At 45.3% G+C, this 20095-nt stretch overlaps 1 protein-coding gene and 1 long non-coding RNA gene across 2 annotated transcripts in view; one reads left to right on the top strand and one right to left on the bottom strand.

Annotated features, from left to right (window-relative positions):
• Window positions 1-16415, bottom strand: part of NR5A1 (nuclear receptor subfamily 5 group A member 1) — a 50817-nt gene extending 34402 nt beyond the window's left edge. The window contains exons 1-3 of the mRNA XM_051979622.1: window positions 16108-16415; window positions 6207-6323; window positions 3674-3815 (exon numbers count right to left, since the gene is read on the bottom strand). Of these exons, the coding sequence (XP_051835582.1) occupies window positions 3674-3815; window positions 6207-6308 (244 nt within the window). The 5' untranslated portion in view covers window positions 6309-6323; window positions 16108-16415. The remainder of the gene's footprint in view (window positions 1-3673; window positions 3816-6206; window positions 6324-16107) is intronic.
• LOC127550564 (uncharacterized) lies at window positions 8873-9935 on the top strand. The gene is made up of 3 exons (XR_007950884.1): window positions 8873-9340; window positions 9547-9586; window positions 9699-9935. It is a non-coding gene; the product is annotated as an uncharacterized LOC127550564 (long non-coding RNA).
• Window positions 16416-20095: the final 3680 nt, after the last annotated feature.

Here is a 20095-nt window from a genome sequence, read left to right on the forward strand (position 1 = left end):
GTTCATTTATGTACAGATTACATTCTTGAAGAAAAGAGTTCCCCCCCTTTTGTATCTCTAACCCCTAATACAATTCTTTGTACACAGGAGGCAACTAATGTTTGTTGAAAAGAATGGAATTACAATTCCTTACATTTCTATTATTCTATATTCTGAGGTCCCTTTAAACTCCCACATTCTCTCATTTTTGGTCTAACAATCTATATCAGTAGTTCTCAAAGTATGGTCTAGAGAATCCTAGAGATCTCTGAAACCCTTTTAGAGGGTCTACACATTCAAAAATAGTTTTTATTTCCAATTTGGTAAATGTCTATAAATATAACCCAGATAAACAAAAACGCTTTGGAGAAATCCTCAATAATTTTTAACAGGATAAAGATACTGAAAACAAAAGTTTGAGAACCACTGATCTATATTCTAGGGATCCTGCTAACTCTGACATTTATGTTCTAAGGTCCTTTCTAGCTCTGACATTCTCTGATTATGATTAAATTAAATGAAGAGTGCCTCACCAGCCATACTTTCATAGTTATATCATGGATCTTCCATAAAAATGACCCTAACTCATTTACCAATTAGTTTCTGAATCTTATTGCAGGTGACTGGCAATTCACTGCAATTGGGACTCGAAGGAATATGGCTTTGCCTAAGTTTGAGAACCCCTTCACTCTCTGTACCTTCCAAATAAATTGTTGCCCTGGGTCTCAAATTGTCCAATCCAACTCTGATCTAGTGTCCTAGATTTAAGCAAATGCAGACAAGGGAATATAGGGAAATGAGGCTCCTACTTCTCCTCTTTCCCTCTCAAAAAGGGCTGGGGCTGCTGAGCATCTTTTTATTAGGAGGGGAGAGAGAAGCCTGCCCTATTGCCCTATGGGAGGAAAATCCTGCCTGTATCAAGTTTCTGGGCTCCCAGGATGCTCGTGTTTTATTTCCCCCATCTATACTTTGTATCTCCCTGAGCACAGTACTCGGCACAGCGGAGGTGGTGCTTAATAAATGCATATTATATTGTATTGTATACATGTTTCTTCTCCTTGTTGGAAGGTAGTCAGGGAAATGGATTACTTATTTTTGTATCTTCTACAATGAAGAGCCCTGGGCTCGGCACACAGTAGGTGCTCAGCATTTATTTGAATGAATGCATAAATGGATCTCTATTTTGTTCAAACCTGAGTGAGGCAGCCTGAGGATCCAGCCCTTCCGGAAGCTCCTTCCCCCCGGGAAGGCCTCCCTAGTCCCCAGCCAGATGTTCCTCCCACGACCCAAGAATGTGTCACTTGGCTGGGAACAGGTGCTTCTCTGCAGCACAGCTTTCCCTCCTCCCTCCCTCCTTCTCTACTCGGTGCCCTTCCCCCACCATCTCCTAGCACAGACTGAGAGCCTTGTAGGGAACAGGCAGAGCCCTCCCTTGGCCCAGGAAAAGTAGGGGGAGGGAAAGAGGGAAGGAGAGATGGAGGGAGGGAAGGAGGGAAGGAACCAAGGAGGAAGATGAATAGAGGCCTCAGTCAGTCATTGCTTTGGGTCGAGGCTAATTCCTTTCTCTAGAATCTCCTCTGCTATTCCCCTCTTCCGTTTCTAAGACTCAGAGACAGCATTGCCCAGGTCCCTGAATCCAGCCTATGTTGGGGAATATATGTACTGATGTTGATATTGTGGCCATGGGGAAAGTCCTATCTAGCAAGTCAGGAAAAAATGGATCCTAACCCTGCCCTGACTCTTAGATCACTTGGTGATCTTGAAAAGATTATATTGTCTTTCTAAGATAAAAGATCTTAGAAACTAGAAGAGATGATCGCTCCAGTTTTATAGATGAGGAAACTAGGGTGGAGGGAAATGAAATCATTTGGCCAGAGTCACACAGTGTGCCATCTTTTACTGCAATGGTAATACTCTTTCTATTGTATCCCACTGCCTCCAACCAGGCAACTTCTGAGGTCCCTTCCAGCTCTCAAGTTCTTTGTTCTAACAGTTAATGATCTTAGGTCTTCTCTAGCCATAACAATGCATGTTCTAAATTCTAAGCTCCGTGTTCTATTGTTCTTTGAGATTTGAGTTATGAATTTCCTGTCTTTTCCCCCACCCATGGAGAAAAGGGAATTTAGAGGCGCTTGAAAATGGACCAGTGCCATTTCTTGTATCCCCTGGGTAAGAGGATCACAGTAAAAACCAGCGGAGTCAGCACTGCAACTTGCCTGTCTGAAGACACCTCTCTGGAGCATCTTCAGTGCTCAGCTCAGATGCTCAGCTCAGCTCTTTCATGGAATGCCCCCTGACTCTTTCCCTTGCCTCTCCTCCCCGATCATACCAAAAGTGAGCCGATCTTACAGTATTTTGTTTATACCTCTTTTCCTCACCGTATCAAGTTCTTTTGCATACTTCCCTTATTTGTTTTAGTCTCTTAAATCTACTACAAACTCCCTGAGGAAAGATACGATAATTTAATCATCTTTGTATCACCTTCAGCAGAGATGAGTGCAAAGTCATGCACACAGTAGTTGCTTAATAAAAGTGTTTGGACAGACAAGTCCATGGATTTCCAATTTAATGGAACTATTCGGTTCTCAAAATGAGCCTCTTCAATTCCATACCACATGGGTTTCTTTGAGCCAGTGACATGACCACATGTCTCTAATGTCAGTATCTGAGAAGAGTGCCTTTGAACATATCATAAAATTTGGATAACCTAGCCCTATTATCATACAACTGACTGGATCTCAGAGGGCATGCCTTGCTTATTTTTCTTCCATACTCAAAGGCAGTGTGCCATAATGAGAGAAGGGATGGATCTGAATTCAATAGACCTGTATTCTACTCCCAGCTCCAACACTTTGCTATGAACATTGCATGAATATTGTATGTTTGTATGAACATTTAACAAATCATTTTCCTTCTCTGAGCTTCATTTCCTCATCAGTAAAATGGGGATGATATTCGCATTCCCTGCAAACTCATAATGGAAGAATAGCTATGAAATGTTTAAAATACTACATAAATTTGAATCCTCCAATGCACCTTTTTTTCTTCCATTCTGGGGTAAGAGTCCTTAAGGGAAAAGGCTAAGATATCAATGTCCCTTGATTTATAGACAATCAACAAAAGGGACTTTAGAATCGCAAGGAAGGAATTTTCAATGTGAAATTCTGAAATTGTTCCTCTCTCATTTTTTTCAGAAGAGGAAATATCAAATTTCTTGTCCAAGTCACATTGAGTTAGTGGAATTAGAGCCCAGGCTTCTGGCCCATTTTCCCTGACTTTTGTCACTGCACTAGCAGACTTGACAAGTTCATGAAACCCAATTTCAGAAAATGCACCTATGATCTCCAGAGATCAGGATCAGTACTGCTAACCATCAGGAGAATAATGTAGATTCCAGTCAGAAGCTGTCTCTGTTTACTGAGTTCCCTCTCCTCCAGGGTTCCCAGCACCCTACCTGCCCTCCCACTCATTGCACTGGTTAAATCAGGCTACATCCCCTCAGTTCTCTTCCCCAACTTTCCTAGCCCTTCTCTCTCTTTACAATAAACTCAATTCTTGCTCCCCTTCTACGCTCTGCAGAGTGGGGCACCAGCTGGTGCTGGAGAAGAAGGAAGCAGGAAGGGAGAGGAGGAATCTATGGCTAGGGCATGTGCGTGGAGTTAGGACTGGGGCTGGGACCCAGAGTCACACCCACCTTCCAGCCGCATCCCCACAGTCAGGCACTTCTGGAAGCGGCAGTAGGGGCATCGTTTACGCTGTGTCTTGTCAATCTTGCAGTTCTGGCTCTCGGTGCACGTGTAGTGTTTGTTATTCTGTACGGTGCGCTTAAAGAACCCCTGTGTCCCGGGGAGATATGGAGTGAGTTAGCACCCGAGAGTCTGGGAGGGGAGGTCAGATAAGGGAGGAGGGGGAGAAAGCACCTGCATAAGGGAGAGGCAGCTGGGAGAGGATGAAGGAAGAAGCTGTGGGAGGAGGAGAGAATAAGGGGGGAAGAAGAGAGACAGATTACACGAAGAGGCCTGGGGAAAGGATTCTGAGAGATAAAAGAGGACATGGAAGAGTAAGGAGAAGACTGGGAAAAATGGGATAGGAAATGAAAAAAAGGAAAGAGTTCATGAAGGGAGCAGAAACATAGGAGAGCACTGCAGAACTGGGAAACTGAGGAGAGAAGAGAAGAGAAGAAAAGACTGGGGAAAGGGAAAGGATAAAAGGTGGGAAAAGATGTGGGAAAGGGAAGAGAACCCAAGAATAAGAGGAAAGGATCCCGAGAAAAGGAAAAGATGCAGAGAGTGAGAAGAGGATATATGAGGGTGAAGAGAAAGAGAAAGAGACAGACACAAAGACACAAAGTCAGAGACAGACAGAGACAGAAAGAGGAGAGGAAAGGAGAGGATAGAAGAGGAGAGGAGGAGAGGAGAGGAGAAGAGAAGAGAGAAGAGGAGAAGAGAAGATGATGCTGGGAGAAGGTTTAGAGAATGGGAAAAGTACATGGGAATCCAGAAGATGTAAAGAGAAGGAAGAGACTAAGATGTGAGAGAAGAATACCTAGGGATAGGAGAGAGGACTTAGGGAATAGAGAGGGGACTTTGGGAGAGTAAAAACAAGGGGAGAAGGCATGAGAAAAAGGAAGGGGATCTGGAGAAATGATTGAGTAAAGGATATGGGAAAAGGACAAAGGGAGAAATTTGTGAAAACATGAAGAGAAGGAAAAGAAGTCGAGAATAGGGATAGGGAGAGAGGCAAGAATATAAAAGGAAAGAGGGGAGGATATGGGAGGGAGGAAGGTTGGGGAAGAAGATATAAAGAAAGAGAATGAAGAACAGCTTTTCCATAATTAAGAGATTTCATAACGAGATTGGGAGAGGTCAACAGGAAAGTGAGGAAACTTATTTAGAGTTCCCCAGGAACTGCTTTAACTATAGGTGAGAAGACACTCGGAACAGGGATCTAAGAAGTGGGAACGGGGAAGAGAGCTAATACCTAGTATGGACCAAAGAGGGGCTATGCAGAAGGGAAGCTGCGTGCTTGGGTCAAGATAGTTGCTCCGCAAGCAATCGGCACCAGAAGGCAGAGAAAAGGCTTCTACGCAGCTCGGAGGAAAGATTCTGGGTTCGAGGCTGGCACAAGGGTGTGACAGGGAGAGGATCTATGTCCCCAGGGATCCCTTTTTGACCTTGAAGGACAGTGACACCCATAGCTAGCCCGGACCCTTCCTATCTGGAATTAAGGGGATTGGAGAGAGGCTCTCCTTAATTTACTTCGCAGGTTCCAGAAAACTCTGAATTGGGGCAGGTGCCCACTTTGGCTTGAATACTAGACACGACAGGGAAGACCTTGTGTCTGGTCGATCCCGAACTTATTCTTGCAACCATTCAAATGGCAATGGAATTGGGGCTCCATACAGCAGGAGCCTGGAAAAGATTGTGGTCCCGGCCCAAAGCCTCATTCTGAGAGGTGAATATGGGAAGCAGGAGCTGTCCAGTCAGCGCTTCCTGCGCTGTTAAGGCCCGGGCCACTACCACTTTACTCGCCTTATCCCACCACATTACCTCCGTGACTCCCCCAAACACTTCAAGTTCCCCTTAAATTTTGGTTCTCATACCAGGGAGCTGCCGACATCTGTCACCTTTCTCTCTCCGTCTATCCCAGTCCTTACTGCGTTCAGTCACACCCACTTCTCCCTGTCCCCTCTCTCTTGGTCTCACTTGTCCTGAGAACCTATTAGGGACTTGAGGTCCTGTCCTGGTCAGAGCATACATTGGTTACTCTTCCTTCCAACCATTTTCCTTTTCTCCACCTCCCTCTTCTCTCCCCCCAACCCCCAGCCAATTACAAGTCAGCATCTCTTCACTTCTTTCTTTCCTGGCTAGCCAGGCCAGAACCCCTCGGGTGGACTCCGACCTGGCCCAAGCTATCCTGGCTATCTAACCCACTGTGTCAGGCGGGACAAGCACCCGTTTAGCCCTCTCCATCTTTTGCAGTCCACGAGGGACAGTTAGCTGGGGGCACTTTGCCCTTTCTGCTGCTTCCTGAGGGTCCTCCACTGTCTCTTTCCCCATAGCTCGTCTGCCTTGGACAGAGTTCCTCAGTCACTGTGCTGCCTGGCCGTCATCCCTCCCTTCTCGGCTGTCCGTGGTAGCTTCCTACTTGTCAATGACCCGACAGAACGTCCCCGAGTTTATCCAAATCCCTCTCAGTCCTGCGGTGGTTCTGCGGGGGCAGCTCACCTTACAGCTCTCGCAGGTGAGCAGCCCATAGTGGTATCCGGACACCTTGTCTCCGCACACCGGGCATAGCTCGTCCAGGTCCTCGTCGTACGTGTAGTCCATGCCCTCGGCGGCCGCCTGGAGGGAGAAGAGAAAGGGAAGTCACCACAGGGCGATCAGCCGGGGTCTGAGGGTACAGAACCTGGTACCTAGCTGGGGGACCGCGGCGCAGCAGAGCCAGGCGTGGCTTAGGGCTATGGCTCAGGGCTACAGCGGAGCCTTTATTGCGCCCGCGGGACCCTGGAGAAACCAGCCTTCCCCCCCAAAGAAGGGTCCCTCCCCTTTCTTCCTTCTCTCCCGCTCCCGGGAGGGTGGGAGGGATAGCGGGCGGGGCACGAAGTGTAAGGGAACTCAAACTCCGAGTTTCGGGCTGGGCCTCGGGGGATCCAGCAGCCAGAAGCAGCACTGCCAGGCCCTGGCCTTGATCCTTGCCAGGGGGCCAGCTAGTGTCGTCGAAGAAGAAGTTTACAACCCAATACTCTTCTCTGGCAAAAAAAAAAAAAATCCCCCACTAGCGAGTCAAGCTCTCCAGGACTAGGTGAGGGCAAGCTACCTGGAAGAAGAAGAAGTGATGTGGAGTAGGGGAGAGGAAGAGACTGAGGGAAGTCAGATCCTGATATCTCGGCAAAACAGAATAAGTGCTGGTGTTGGTGAGATCCAGGGCAGATAGAATGATAATGGTTAGAAATAGAAGGAGTAATGCTCTACGAGTAAATCCAAAACAGAGACAAAGATCTCTAGGAGAAAAAAGAGACCCAAAGAAGAACAGAGCCAGTTCACCTTGGAAAAGGAGGCTGGAGGAGGTAGAAACAGATTTCAAGAAATGAAAATGGAGAAATAGACAGTAGGGAGACACAGAAGGTGGAGGAGGGGGAAGAGGGAGAAAGGAGGGAGGGAGGGAAAGAGAGATAGGAGGAAAGGAGAGAGAGAGAAAAAAAGTGAAAGGAGGGAGGGAGGGAGAGAGAGAGAGAGAGAGAGAGAGAGAGAGAGAGAGAGAGAGAGAACAGACAGAGAGAGGACAGATAGAGAGAGGAGGGAAGGAGGCAGACAGAGGGGGGGGAGGGAAAAAAGGAAGGAGGGAAAGGAAAGAGATAGAAAAAAGAGGGACACAGAGAGACAGAGAGGGAGGGAGGGAAAGTGGGAGAGGGAGAGAGGGAGAAACACAGAGAGAGACGGAGACAGAGAGAATCATAGATAGAGATTCACAGAGAAAAAAATCCGGAAATTTGACCCCAGGTAGAAATAGTGAAGCGGAAAAATTAAAACAGAGACAGATTTTCAGAGGGGATTGAGGGAGAGGCTCAGCCAAAGTGGCCAGTGCTCAAAGACTAGGGCTGACTGTAGAAAACAAAACAAAACAAAGAGAGAGAAAGAGAGAGAGAGACAGACAGACACAGACAGAGAGAGAGAGAGAGACAGAGAGACAGAGAAAGAGACAGAGGGAGAGAGAGAGAGAGAATGAGAGAGAGAGAGAGAGAGAGGAGAGAGAGAGAGAGAGAGAGAGACCGAAGAATGACTTGAAGACAGAAATAAATCGACGCAGAGACAGGGAGAGTGGAACTCCGGACGGAGATAAGAGTTTGAAATCTAAAGAGAGGCATAGACTCCAAGAGAAACTGAGGCATAAGAAAGAGAAGCACAGCAATAGGGGAAAGGTAGAGACTTACGGGTGGGGGAGGCCACCAGAAACAAAATTATAGAGATGAGAGAGTAGAGCCAACGGAATAATGGAAATAGAAGCAGAGACACAGCAGAGACTGAAACAGGATGCCCAAAGTCGGACGGCAGAGACTGGGAGGCGAAGAGAGATACGGATTAACATCAAGGGTGGCAACGGAGGCAGAGAAGCAGAAACAAAGAGGAGAGACAGACTTGGAGAGAGAAGTGGGTATCGAAGGAGGCCGAAAGAGACGTGAGGGCTTAGCAAGCGAGATGCAGAAAGAGAACCTCAACGACAGAGACGTGAGACACAGCGAGAGGCAGAGATGTGAGACAGCGAGAGACGGAGATGGACTGAACCCTCAGAGACTCTGCGTCCAGAAGCAGCAGAGACAGAGGAGAGGAAATGGAAACAGACACAGAATACAGAGAGACAAACACTGACAGAAGCGGGGAAAGGAGGGATGGAAACGGACACACAGAGAGGCAGAGACGCACACGGAGATACGAACGACAGAGACTGAAAACCAGGCACACAGAGATGGGGACGGACACCGACAGCAGTACTCATCAGAACCAGAGACGAAATCAAAATATGAAATGCAGAAACACCCAGGGGCAGAGATACTAAAGCCAGGAAGAGAGAGAGATACTAACAGGTAGAGAAACGGAGACATCTAGAGAGACCTAGCCGGGCGGCCGCCGCAAGGACAAGAGTCCAGAGCCAGAAAGCTCGTCCGCCGTGGAGGGACTCTTGCCCGAAATCCCTGCAGCTGGGGCCCTGACCATAGAGGGAAGCTGAGAGAACCCGGGATCCGCCCGCCCCGTCCCGGTATCCAACCCCGCCCGACCCCCCAGTCCCTAGCCTTCCTCCTCCTCCTTCTCCTCCTCCTCCTCCTCCTCCTCCTCCTCCTCCTCCTCATCCTTCTCTTCCTCCTCCTCCTTCTCCTCTTCCTCCTTCTCCATCACCACCTCCTTGCTCTGTCCGTGGCCCTGTTGGGGTTTGGGGTCTTCTCCCTCGTGGGGTCATAGGCGCTGGGACCCACCTGCCCAGACGAACACCGGCCGGCTATAAGCCGCACCCTGTCCGGCAGCTGATAATCAGCACTATGGCTCAGCTCAGGAGAGTCAGCTCCGCGGTGTTGACAGCCCCTGGGGGCGGGGGCGCAGGGCTCTCCTGGGCGGCTTCCATCTGGGGAGCTCTTCTCCGCCCCCCGGCCCCGGCCTCCGCTTCCTCCTCAGAGGGGGGAGGGGGGAAAAAGCCCTACCGATTACACACGCCTCTACATATAAGCCAATACATCACTGCCCACAGCGACCCCCATTTTCAGAAGAGCTTGCACTGACTGGGGACCGTGATTCTTCGCGGCAGGAGAGCCCCCACATTTCTGTTGCAAATGGAGACTCTTGGCATGTCTGATACACCTGGAAATACGGTATTTCTTCTCTAGCTAGATTCAGAAAGCATGGGTTGGGGTACCAGATTCTCTGACCTCACGCCCATCCTCTACCTAAGACCTTGTGATCTTGGGCAAGTCAGTTAATCGCATTGGACCCCGTTTCCTTCTCTGGGAGGAAAAATGATTTTCAGACAACATGCTTCCAAGTTCTATGTTCTAAGCTCTAATATTCCATATTGTAGGATCCTCTTCTTCTTTGGCTTCCATGGTCTTTGATTTAAGGTTTGTTTCAGATTTAATATTCTATGTTCTAATGTCCTTTTCTGGTCTGATGTGTTCTGGCTCTAAAATAGCATATGTTAAGGGTCTTAATATTTCGGTCTGAAAATTCTAGGTTCTCTACCGATTCTACGTCCCAAGAGCCTATCTCTGCGTTGGAACTCCCAGCCCTGCTGCCTGCACTTTCCTCTTTCCTTTTTTTCCATCTGTGGCCCAGAAAATTTGGGATACTCAAAGATTCGATGATCAAGCATCAGGGTTTAGTTTGGGGATAGAACTCCCCAGCTTCACCTTTGGAAAAGAAAAAAATAAATAAAAATCCCATCAAATTTGTACCCTTAACAAGTACAAATCAGCAATCTCGAGACTGTTTGCAAACCTCGCTTCGACTAAAGGGATATTGGTGGATTCTTGATTTGGTTTGGTTTGATAGTTGTTTTCTTCAACTTGTATTCAGTTGGGGGGGGTAGGTAGGTCTGAGACCAGTGGGAATGAAGATGCGGAAGGAGACATACCTCAAATACTGCACGACAGAAAAAAGTAAAACATCAGAGTGGGGAGAAAAGTTCCTAATTAGCAATGAAGCCCAAACTCCATTCCCAGATAGTTCGACCCAGGGAGAAAAAAAAAAAGTAACCCCGAGAAGCAGAAAAAAGCCGAGAACTGAATGCTTTGAAGAATGAGCCTATGGGCATTTGATGAGACGGTAGGAAGAGGCCTTGAGGAAGGAGGGAAGAACCAAAACAACAAACACATATATGCCACTTTACGTACTATACTAGTTTAGTGATTACGGGCAATTCACGTGTAACCACTCTGCCTCAATTTCCTCATCTGTGAAATTGGGAGGGTTGGACTTAATGATTTCTAAATTACACAAGCTACTTTCCCTTTCTCAGGTTCAGTAGCCTTATCTACATAATAGGCATAAAATTCCCCACACTGTCTATTTCACTGCTGCTAAAGAGCTTTGTCAATCTTAAAAAGCTTGAAATGTGAACTATTGTTATTTCTCTAAGAATAAGTGGAGTGTTGGATGAAGGACTGGCGTTAGTTTCCAGAAGACCAGAGATGAATCCCTTACTCTTACTTACACTAGCCGAGGGATAAGCCACCACCTCAGCGTGCCTGCAAGCAACGTATTAAAATAAAGCCGGGTTGCTAATTTACGTATGAGGAGAGTGCCCACACAGAGAATTCCCTTTGCAGATGAAATCAGGGATCCAGAATTTAGGGTTATGTACACAACATATACATGTGTATATCGTGGGCAAGTCACATGACCCTATTTGCCTCAGTTTCCTCATCTATAAAATGAGCTGGAAAAGGAAATCACGGGTCCAGAATTTAAGTTTGTGTACACAAAACACATATATGTGTATGTCGTGGGTAAGTCACTTAAATCTGTTTGCCTCAGTTTCCTCATCTGTAAAATGATCTGGAGAAGGAAATGGAAAACCACTCCAATATTTCTGCCAAAAACCAACCAAACAAAACCCAACAACAAAACACAAATGGGGTCAGGAAGAGTCGGACACCACTGTAACGACTTAACAAAAATAGACACATGATTTTATATACATATTTATGTATATGCATGTACATATGCATGCATATACATGATTTTATATTTTCAACAAATAGAGAGTCTCTGTCTCTGCCTCTGTCTGTCTGTCTGTCTGTCTGTCTCTCTCTCTCTCTCTCTCTCTCTCTCTCTCTCTCTCTCGCTCTCACTCTCGCTCTCACTCTCTCTCTACTAAACAACGTATTAAGCGCCTTTTGTATGCAATATGCTGTGCCCGGACCTCAGGGAGATTTATATGTAACTACGGCAAGTATGATTTCATTGAGCTTCTAGATTACCCCGAGTGCTAGCAACGCTACAAAAAAAGGTGAATTATTTCCATTTCACAGAGAAAACTCAAGTCTATAGAAGAGATTCTGAAGCGAGATATAAAGCTAACGAAGGCGTCGGGATTCGAATCCGGCGTCGCGCTGTCCCTAACAACTGCGGCTACTTTCACTACGTTCGGCTTTTGCTAAACGTGCCCACCTAGGAAGATTTCTTTCTAGGAAGGCCCGGGAGGACTAATAGTTGAAGAATGTTCTCTCCTTCCCTTGGCCTAGAAGAAAGAGTTCTGGAGGCGGAGATTCGGGGTGTAGGGGTTCGGTTAAACAAGGCCTGAGCTCTGAGATCTCTCACCACCCTGAATTCGGCGTACCTTTCCTCAAGTCGCGGGTACAAAAAGCAGTAGGAGTGGAAACTCCTTTCCCACTGACTTGGGAGTTCGCACTATCCCCGAAGCGGGCAGCTTGGAAGATCAGGAACTGCTCCATTGGTGGCGGTCCTGAAGCTCCTTCCTTCAGCCTCCCCGACGACCCGAGGGATGTGGAGCCACACTGGTTTTTTTCAAATCCCTCCTTGTATTAGTGCTTTCAACCTTAATGAGACCTCCTCGGGAAGGAGGGACAGGATTCGTCCCGGATTCACCGATGGAGAAACTGAGGCCGGGAAAAGGGCTCTTTAAGAGTTTAAGGGATTTTAGTTTCTGTTAACTATAGGGTCTCGGAGTAAAGTAGCAGAAATTCAGAAAGCCGCGGGCCGCGATCGAAGCCCGGTTCTCATGCTGCAGTGATCCCGAACAAATTCCTTAACCACTTTCGTCCTCGATTTCTTTTCTTGATGAATAATAACAATATAATAATAATTAGTATGTATATAGCGCTTTAAGATTTGCAAAGCGTTTTACCTTTTTAAAAAATCTGTGACAGGCAACACATATATCATTATTATCCCCATACGCCAAGAAAAAAAAAAGAAAGAAAGAAACTGAGGTCAAAAGAAATGACGTGACTTGATCAGACCCACTATAGTGTTTCCAGTTCCCCACAGGCTTCGGCACCCGAGGAGGCAGTTAGAGCATCTCGTTCAAAAAGTCCGACCAGAGTTAAGGGTCCTAAGGTACATACAAATAAAGGTAGTTAGACTAACATTTGGACTCGGATTTTTTGAAGAACCGATGTCACAGCCACTGCGATTCCCAAACGTTCTTTGCCAGATCGTCACAGCCAAAGAGACTGGGGAGCAAACGTCTGTTGTCTGAAAAACGCGATCTTTAAACGTGTAAGCAGCCACTACGGATGCGACTGGATCAAGAGGTGCAGTAGATTCTCATTACGGCGGCATCCTCCCGAAAAGTGGGGGCAATCCCTGGACCCTGCTGCCTTTCTGGGCTCCTCTTTAGGCAGAACTGGAAAACTTGGGGCAGGCGGGGAGAGGGTGTGTGTGAAGAGATCGTAAGGGGGGGGGGGGGAGTTATTCAGTCCTTCGGTAGCAATGCAGTAGTCTGGATTGGCTCATCCTTCCAAAAATGCCCCTGGTGAATCCTTAACCCACCTTCTGAATCCCACCACCAACATATGCTCGTTCTTTTCCATCTGGGATCAGAAAAAGACCTGTACCTGGCACCAGGGAATAGCCTGGGCACGCGGGCTCTCTCTCTCTCTCTCTCTCTCTCTCTCTCTCTCTCTCTCTCTCTCTCTCTCTCTCTCTCTGTATGTCTGTCTCCCTCCTTCTCTCTGTCTTTTCTATCTCTCTGTCTCTGTGTCTCTGTCTCTTTCTCTTCTCTTCTCTTCTCTTCTCTTCTCTGTGTGTGTGTGTCTGTCTGTCTCCTTCCTTCTCTCTCTGTCTTTTCTGTCTGTCTCTGTGTCTCTGTCTCTGTGTCTCTGTCTCTTTCTCTGTCTCTGCTCTTCTCTTCTCTCTCTCTCTCTCTCTCTCTCTCTCTCTCTCTCTCTCTCTCTCTCTCTCTCTCTCTCTGTGTGTGTGTGTGTGTGTCTGTCTCTCTCTGTCTCTCTGCCTCTGTCTCTGTCTCTCCCCTTTGTCCCTGTTTTTGTGTGTCTTTCTGTCTCTCCCCTCTGTCTCTCTCTGTCTCTGTCTCTCCCACACACACAGAGTCATAAGTAGATATACACACACACAGCCTCCTTGAAAACAGGGGGGTGTCTCACTTTGTCTTCTCTAGCATCTAGCACAGAGCTTGGCACAAAGTAGGAACTACATCATTGTTTGCTGGGTGATAGAATGCCAGACTCAGAGACAGATGCAGACATATTGGGATACACAGGAGGACAGATGTACATTTCTTGCACTTTGATCTCAACTGATAGATACACAGACAAATAGACACATATACATAAACACCAAAACAGTCAGATAGAGATGTACAATCAAAAATACACACACACACGGGCACAGAAAGAAAGGCACAGGTGCATATTATACTCCCAGTGAGTGACATGAAAACACAGACACATGGCTAGGAACACACAGATCTTAGACACATTAAAGGCCCTATGCAAACGCAAACATTTTTAGACACAGATGCACACAGAGACACAGAGATAGACATGCAACCAGGAAGATACAGATAGATACATAGACACACTCACTGATACAGACATCTCTCCCCCCTCTCCCCCATACCACACTGGAAAGAAGAGAAAGATCAGAGCCCTGGGAAGAGGCTCATGGGGGATCAGAAAGAAAGGGTGGGGTTGGGGCTCAGGAATATGGCTGCTATATTCAGATCCATTCCCCTACCCCCATTACTTCCCAGGGAAGTGTCTCCTGCAGCACAGCATTCTATGTCCCTCCTGATACAAGGTGCCTTGTTTTTTTCATGATGGAAACAATGGACAGGTAAATAATAATGATAACCTCCAAAGGTTCCAAAACAGGGGTCACAAAAACACAAGAGATGTTACCTCTCTCGGTGCAGTTAGGTTAAGAGGCAGGAGGATGTACAGTTTCCCAGCCTAGGGGCATTGAGAGAATGCTAAAAAGGAGAATGTCAGAGGTACAAATATCTTAAATAAATAAAATATTAAAGTTGGATTAGACCTTGAACATCATGGAATTGAAACCCATCGTTTTAAAGGTGATAAACTTAGGACCACAGAGTGGAATTGCTCAGGCTTGCACAATTAATTAGTAGAGCTGAGCCTGGAGACCAAGTCTTCTGATAACTTAGTGCTCCCTCTATACCACACTCTAGCCCAAAGAAGCCACTCGGCATTTGATCAGCTGTCTGACTGGGGGATGGGGGGCAGGAAACAGGGAGGATCTGCTCTGTGGACCCTTTTGGGAAAGGAAAGGGGACAAACAAGATCTGGGCTTTTTGGAAGTGGTGTGGTATAATAGATTGGGAAGTGGACTTAGAGGCAGGAGGACCTGAATTCATATTCTTCCTCAGGCAAAGTTTTCTGATGCAGGGCAAATCACTTCTCTGTACCTTACTTTTCTCATCTGCAAAACAGTCTCGTAGAACTCATTGGCTTCTAAGGTCCTTTCTAGTTCTAAACCCATGATCCTATAATACTGGGGGTACTAAGGAAGATTAAGGGGAGTTGGTGTATGGTATCTTCAAATCCTTTTTTCATATTCTCCCCCAAACCAAATGCATCTTCAATAATAATAAATCACATTTCTGTGCACTTGAAGATTTACAAAAGTTCTTTTCTTAGGACTATCCTGTGAAATAGAGTGCAAGTTTTATTATCCCCATTTTACAGAGGGAGCAATTGAGGTTCAGAAGGGAAATGAGTGATTCAGAGTTCCTACAGTCAAAGGGGAGAGGAAAGGGAAGCTCTTAGTCCTAGAGCCAGGTAGAGATCGACCTCTTCCTCTCTTCTTTCCTGTCTTAGTCTCAAATAGAAAGACTGCAATCCTGAGGGACTAAAGGGCCACCGACAGGAGCAGCCTCCAGAAAGACCAAAGTCCTCCTTAGAGAGCCAGGGGTCCCCCAGTTGCGGTGCATGTCCAGCCATGCCCATAAGGTACGGATGGAGACAAACACCCCCGTGCAGACAAGACATGTGCGCAGACCCACAGCCGAGGGAGAGCTGAAAGGGACATTAGTAAACTGCCTTGTCCTTCTGTGAGCCGGGCCCTGAGCTCCAAACCAAGAGGAAACCACCCTCCGGCCATGATTGCTGCCCGGAGAGAGGGAGGCGAAAGCCTGTTTCCAGGCCCTCCTTCTTCAAAGGGGCCCTAACTGGGCACTGGCCAGGAGCCAGTATCTCTCCCAGCTGATGCTTCCTCATCTAACTAATGCCCACTATCTCCCCCCCCCCAACATTTCCACCGTCTTCCGTTTCTGAATGAAGGGAGCAAAGCTACTGGAAACAGCCGCCGGGCTTGAAATAGGAGCAGCACGGCTGGGATTTTAGCTCTGACATGTAAACTCTTGGGTGATCCGAAGGCAGTCATGCTCCTCTGTAAGTCTCAGTTTCCTCATCTATTAAATGGGGATACTCATACTGCCTACCTCAAAAGGAAAGAACTTTGTAAATCTTAAAGCGCTGGGAAATCAAAGCTCGCTTTCCTTGGAAACCCTACCATTATAGTCTTCAAGGAGGGTTAGGGTCCCCTGACCACCCTCAGTGCCCCCAACCTGGGCCTCTACAGCGAAGGCCAAAGCCCGAGCCCGCGGCCTTGTCTCAATCAGTGTAGATCCGTTACTTACTGGGAGCAGGGGCGCCTCTTGCAGGGCTCAGGGGGCCGGCCGGCCGGACAGACAGACAGGCCAGAGCTGGGGCCGTGGCTGGGCTGTGGGTGAGGCGCAGGGAGCTCCCTCACGCCGGCAGGATGGGTGGGTGGGTGCTGGCTGCTGGCCCTGTCCTGGCCGTCCTTCTCCTCCTCCAGCTCCTTCCCTCCCATCTAGGGTGTGGGGGGGCATAGGAGGGAGGCCCCCGCCTGAGGCCCAATCAAGTGTCTCATTGGTTTCTGCACCCACGTGATTTGCTGTCTCTTCATTTTTTCTTAGGAGAAAAAAATAATAATAAGAGAACTGTGGGCTGGGGGGTGAGGGGGCTGGGTCCAGGGGGAACAGGCATCTAATGCTCCCCAGGGTGGAGGGTAGATAAGGGGATCGTTGCTGTCAATTAAGCTAAAGACAGAGGTGGGTGGGAGGGAGCTTATGGATGGGGGGGGAAGGAAAGAGAGGCACAAACTTCACTGGGGAGGAGAGCAGCTCATTATCGAGGTGGGAAGGCTGAGGGCCAACCTGATTTATGGGCCCATCCTCCACAGCCTGCAGGGCTTCTTGGTCTCTCTCGCCTCTACTCCCCACTTGGCCTGTGAGGTCCTGGCCCAGGGACCCAGCCTGACTCCCCCGAGACACAGAGAAAAGAGTAAGCCCCTACACAGGCCTGCTAAAAAACTTGGAGGGTGCCTGTCTAGCAGGCAGGGGGATGGATGGCATGACCTTGAGAGGATAGCTTCCCTTCCCCCACCTTCCCAATGCTCAGAAGGCAGATTTTAGTCTAACAGGAAAAAAAAAAATTCTTAACAATTCCAAAAAGGGAATAAGCTTTCTTCGAAAAGAAAACTGACTTTAATTTCTGTGGTGTTTTAAAGTTTTCTGAGTATTTCCCAGCTTTATGAGAGAGGTAGGGCAAGTATTACAATTTTTAACAGATGGAAAAACTGAGGCATGAGTAAGTTACACCGCTAGAAATTCTCAAAAGCAGGACTTAAATGCAGGTTTCCCAATACTAAAAATAAGTGCTCTTTCCTTTATATTACACCCTATCTGTGGAGGTCTTTAAATATAGGCCAGAGGACCACTGGGGAGGGGATTCCTGTTCAAGTGTGAACTGAGCTAGTTATCTTCTGAAGTCCTTTCCATTTTTGAGACACCAGAATATTATGAATCCTTCCCTAAAAGCTTCCATTTCTATAATAGTTTAAGAATATATTTATTAAATACTTGCTGATTGGTTAACTAATTGATATATAAGGCATTTTCTTCACAAGAATTCTATGCTATTGGTAGGATAAATTCCACAGACTACTGGGGAGCTTGAAGAGAACTTCAGGACCATCTAAACCTTTTTTTTTTCTTTTTTTAATAAAGCAACTGACATGCTGAGAGATTAGACGATTTGGCCCAAATGAATTAACCTGAGCTAGACTATCTTTTTTCTTTCTTTTTAAAAAACTACATTGTCAATCACAGGCATTTATTAAATAGACTTAATTTATCTAACGCAATGGAGAAATAAAAGATCTTCCCCAAGTAAATCATCCATAAATTGAACATTAGCCCTTCAATTCATCAATAATTATATGTCAAATATGTATATTAAGAACCTATGTATGTTGTATAGTACCTTATACTATAGGGTTAAGAGAGGCAGAAAATTTAGAAAAGATAGCCTCTCCCTCAAAGAGTTTATCTTCTACTAAAGGGGAGATTACAAACACAGATGGCTATACTATACAAGGAGGCATGATATAATCTATCATGAATGAATGAGACAGGAGAAAGGTAGGCACAGAAAGGATTAAAGAGGTGGTATTTGAAAAGATGGATAGGAATTCAATGTGATTTTTAAATTTTTAAATTTTATTTTTTATTTATTACCATTTGATGAAAATCTTTAAATAAATCATATACTTACTTTTTTCAAAAGGATATACAACAAAACATGAAACAGATAATTTTGACTACATAAAATTTAAAAGTTTTTGTACAAATAAAACCAATGCAACAAAAATGAAAAGAAATGCGGAAAATTGTGAAGAAAGTTTGCAACAAAGTTCTCTGATTGATCCCATTTCTCAAATATACAGAGAATTGATTCAAATGTATAAAAATACAACTCATTCCCCAACTGATAAATAATCAAAGAATATAAACAGGCAGTTTTCTGATAAAGAAACAGTCAGATGAAAAAATGCTTTAAATAACTATTGATTAGATAAATGCATTTAAAACATCTCAAACGATCAGAGTGGCTAATACGACAAAACAGAAAAATGATAAATATTGGAGGGGATATGGGAAAACTAGGACACTATCAACTGTTGGTGAAGTTGTGAACTAATTCAAACATTCTGGAAGAACAAATTGGAATTGTGCTTGAAATTGCACCTATCCTTTGATCCAGCTATGCAAGGTCTGTATCCTGAAAACATGAGTGGAAGAGAGAGAATTTATTTGTTCAAAAATATTTACAATAGCTCTCTTTGTGGTGATTAAGAATTGGAAACTGAGGGGATGCCCATCAATTGGAGAATGACTAAACAAGCTGTGGTATGTGATTGTGATGGAATATTATGGTGCTAAAAAAAAAAATGACAAGTGAGATGATTTCAGAAAAACCTAGAAAGATTTACATAAATTGATGCAAAGTGAGAAGAACCAGAACAATGTCATATACAGTAACAGCAATATTGTTTGATGAAGAATTGTGAATGACTTAGAGATTCTCAGCAATTGAATGTCAGCAAGACAATCCCAAAATATCCATGAGGAAATATGCATTTTGCCTACAGAGAAAGAATTAATATTATCTGAATACAGACTAAAGTATGCTATTTTGGTCTTCCTTCCTTTCTTCCTTCCTTCTTTCCTTTCCCTCTCTTCCATCTTCTTGTATAAAATGGCTAATATGTAAACATGGTTGTACATGTATAATATATTATATTGCTTACTGTCTCAGAGAAGGAGAGGATAGAATTTGGAACTCAAAACTTTTTTTTTGAAGTTGAATAAATGTTTTTTAATATATAATTGGAGGAATACAAACATACATATAGATATATAGATACATAAAAGAATACACAGAATAGTATTTAGCTATTTTTTTTTAGTGGCACAGTGGAAAAAATATTAAATTAATCAGAAGTCAGGAGAGTTATATTCTTGTCCCAGCTCTGCTGGGACACTTTGTACCTGGAAAGACACTTCCCCTCTTGAATTTCATTGCCCTTATCTAGAATACTAAAACTAGATTAGATCATCTCTAGGGTTCTTCCCAGATTGGAAATAATTCTTTAGAATGTTTGCTCCTTGGATAGAATGTAAATTCCTTGAGAACAGGGACTGCTTCCTTTTAGTCATTGCTATCACCAGTACCTATTATATAGTAGGCACTTAATAAACGCTTGCTAATTGATCAATTAATTCAATATTATGAGGTTCCTATTAACTCTAGCATCTTATGTTCTAGCTTTCTATTGTCTCAGTTCTGAAACCTTGAAAGAAACTACAAGATAGCTACAGATGAGTTTGACCAATATGGCTTTTGAGTTACTCAAATTCTTTTCTTAATTCTTTCTTGAAGATCTCAATCCTTGGATGAAGCTTCACTTCTTTCCTCCATTGGTCTAGTGGACCTGTAGCCGCTACTATAGGCCCCATCTTCTCTCAGAACCTCTTCTCATCATAGGATCATCCTTTTAGAATGAAAAGGGCCCCTAGAGTCCACTTAGTTCAAGCCTATTCCTTTACAAATGACGAAACTGAGGTTTAGAAAGGCTAAGTATTTTGCTCAAGATCACAAAGTAGTAAGACTTGAACACAGGTCTTCTGATTCCAAATCAATCATTCAATCAACAAGCATTTATTGTGGATCTACTGTGTGATAGGCTGTAGAGAACTGGAGAAGTGTACTTGAAATAAGGTGTTAACTCAGTGGAATTGATGAGATGATGGTTCTCTGCAT

The sequence above is a fragment of the Antechinus flavipes genome, chromosome 2 (genome assembly GCF_016432865.1).
Source record: "Antechinus flavipes isolate AdamAnt ecotype Samford, QLD, Australia chromosome 2, AdamAnt_v2, whole genome shotgun sequence".
Taxonomy (NCBI): Eukaryota; Metazoa; Chordata; class Mammalia; order Dasyuromorphia; family Dasyuridae; genus Antechinus; species Antechinus flavipes.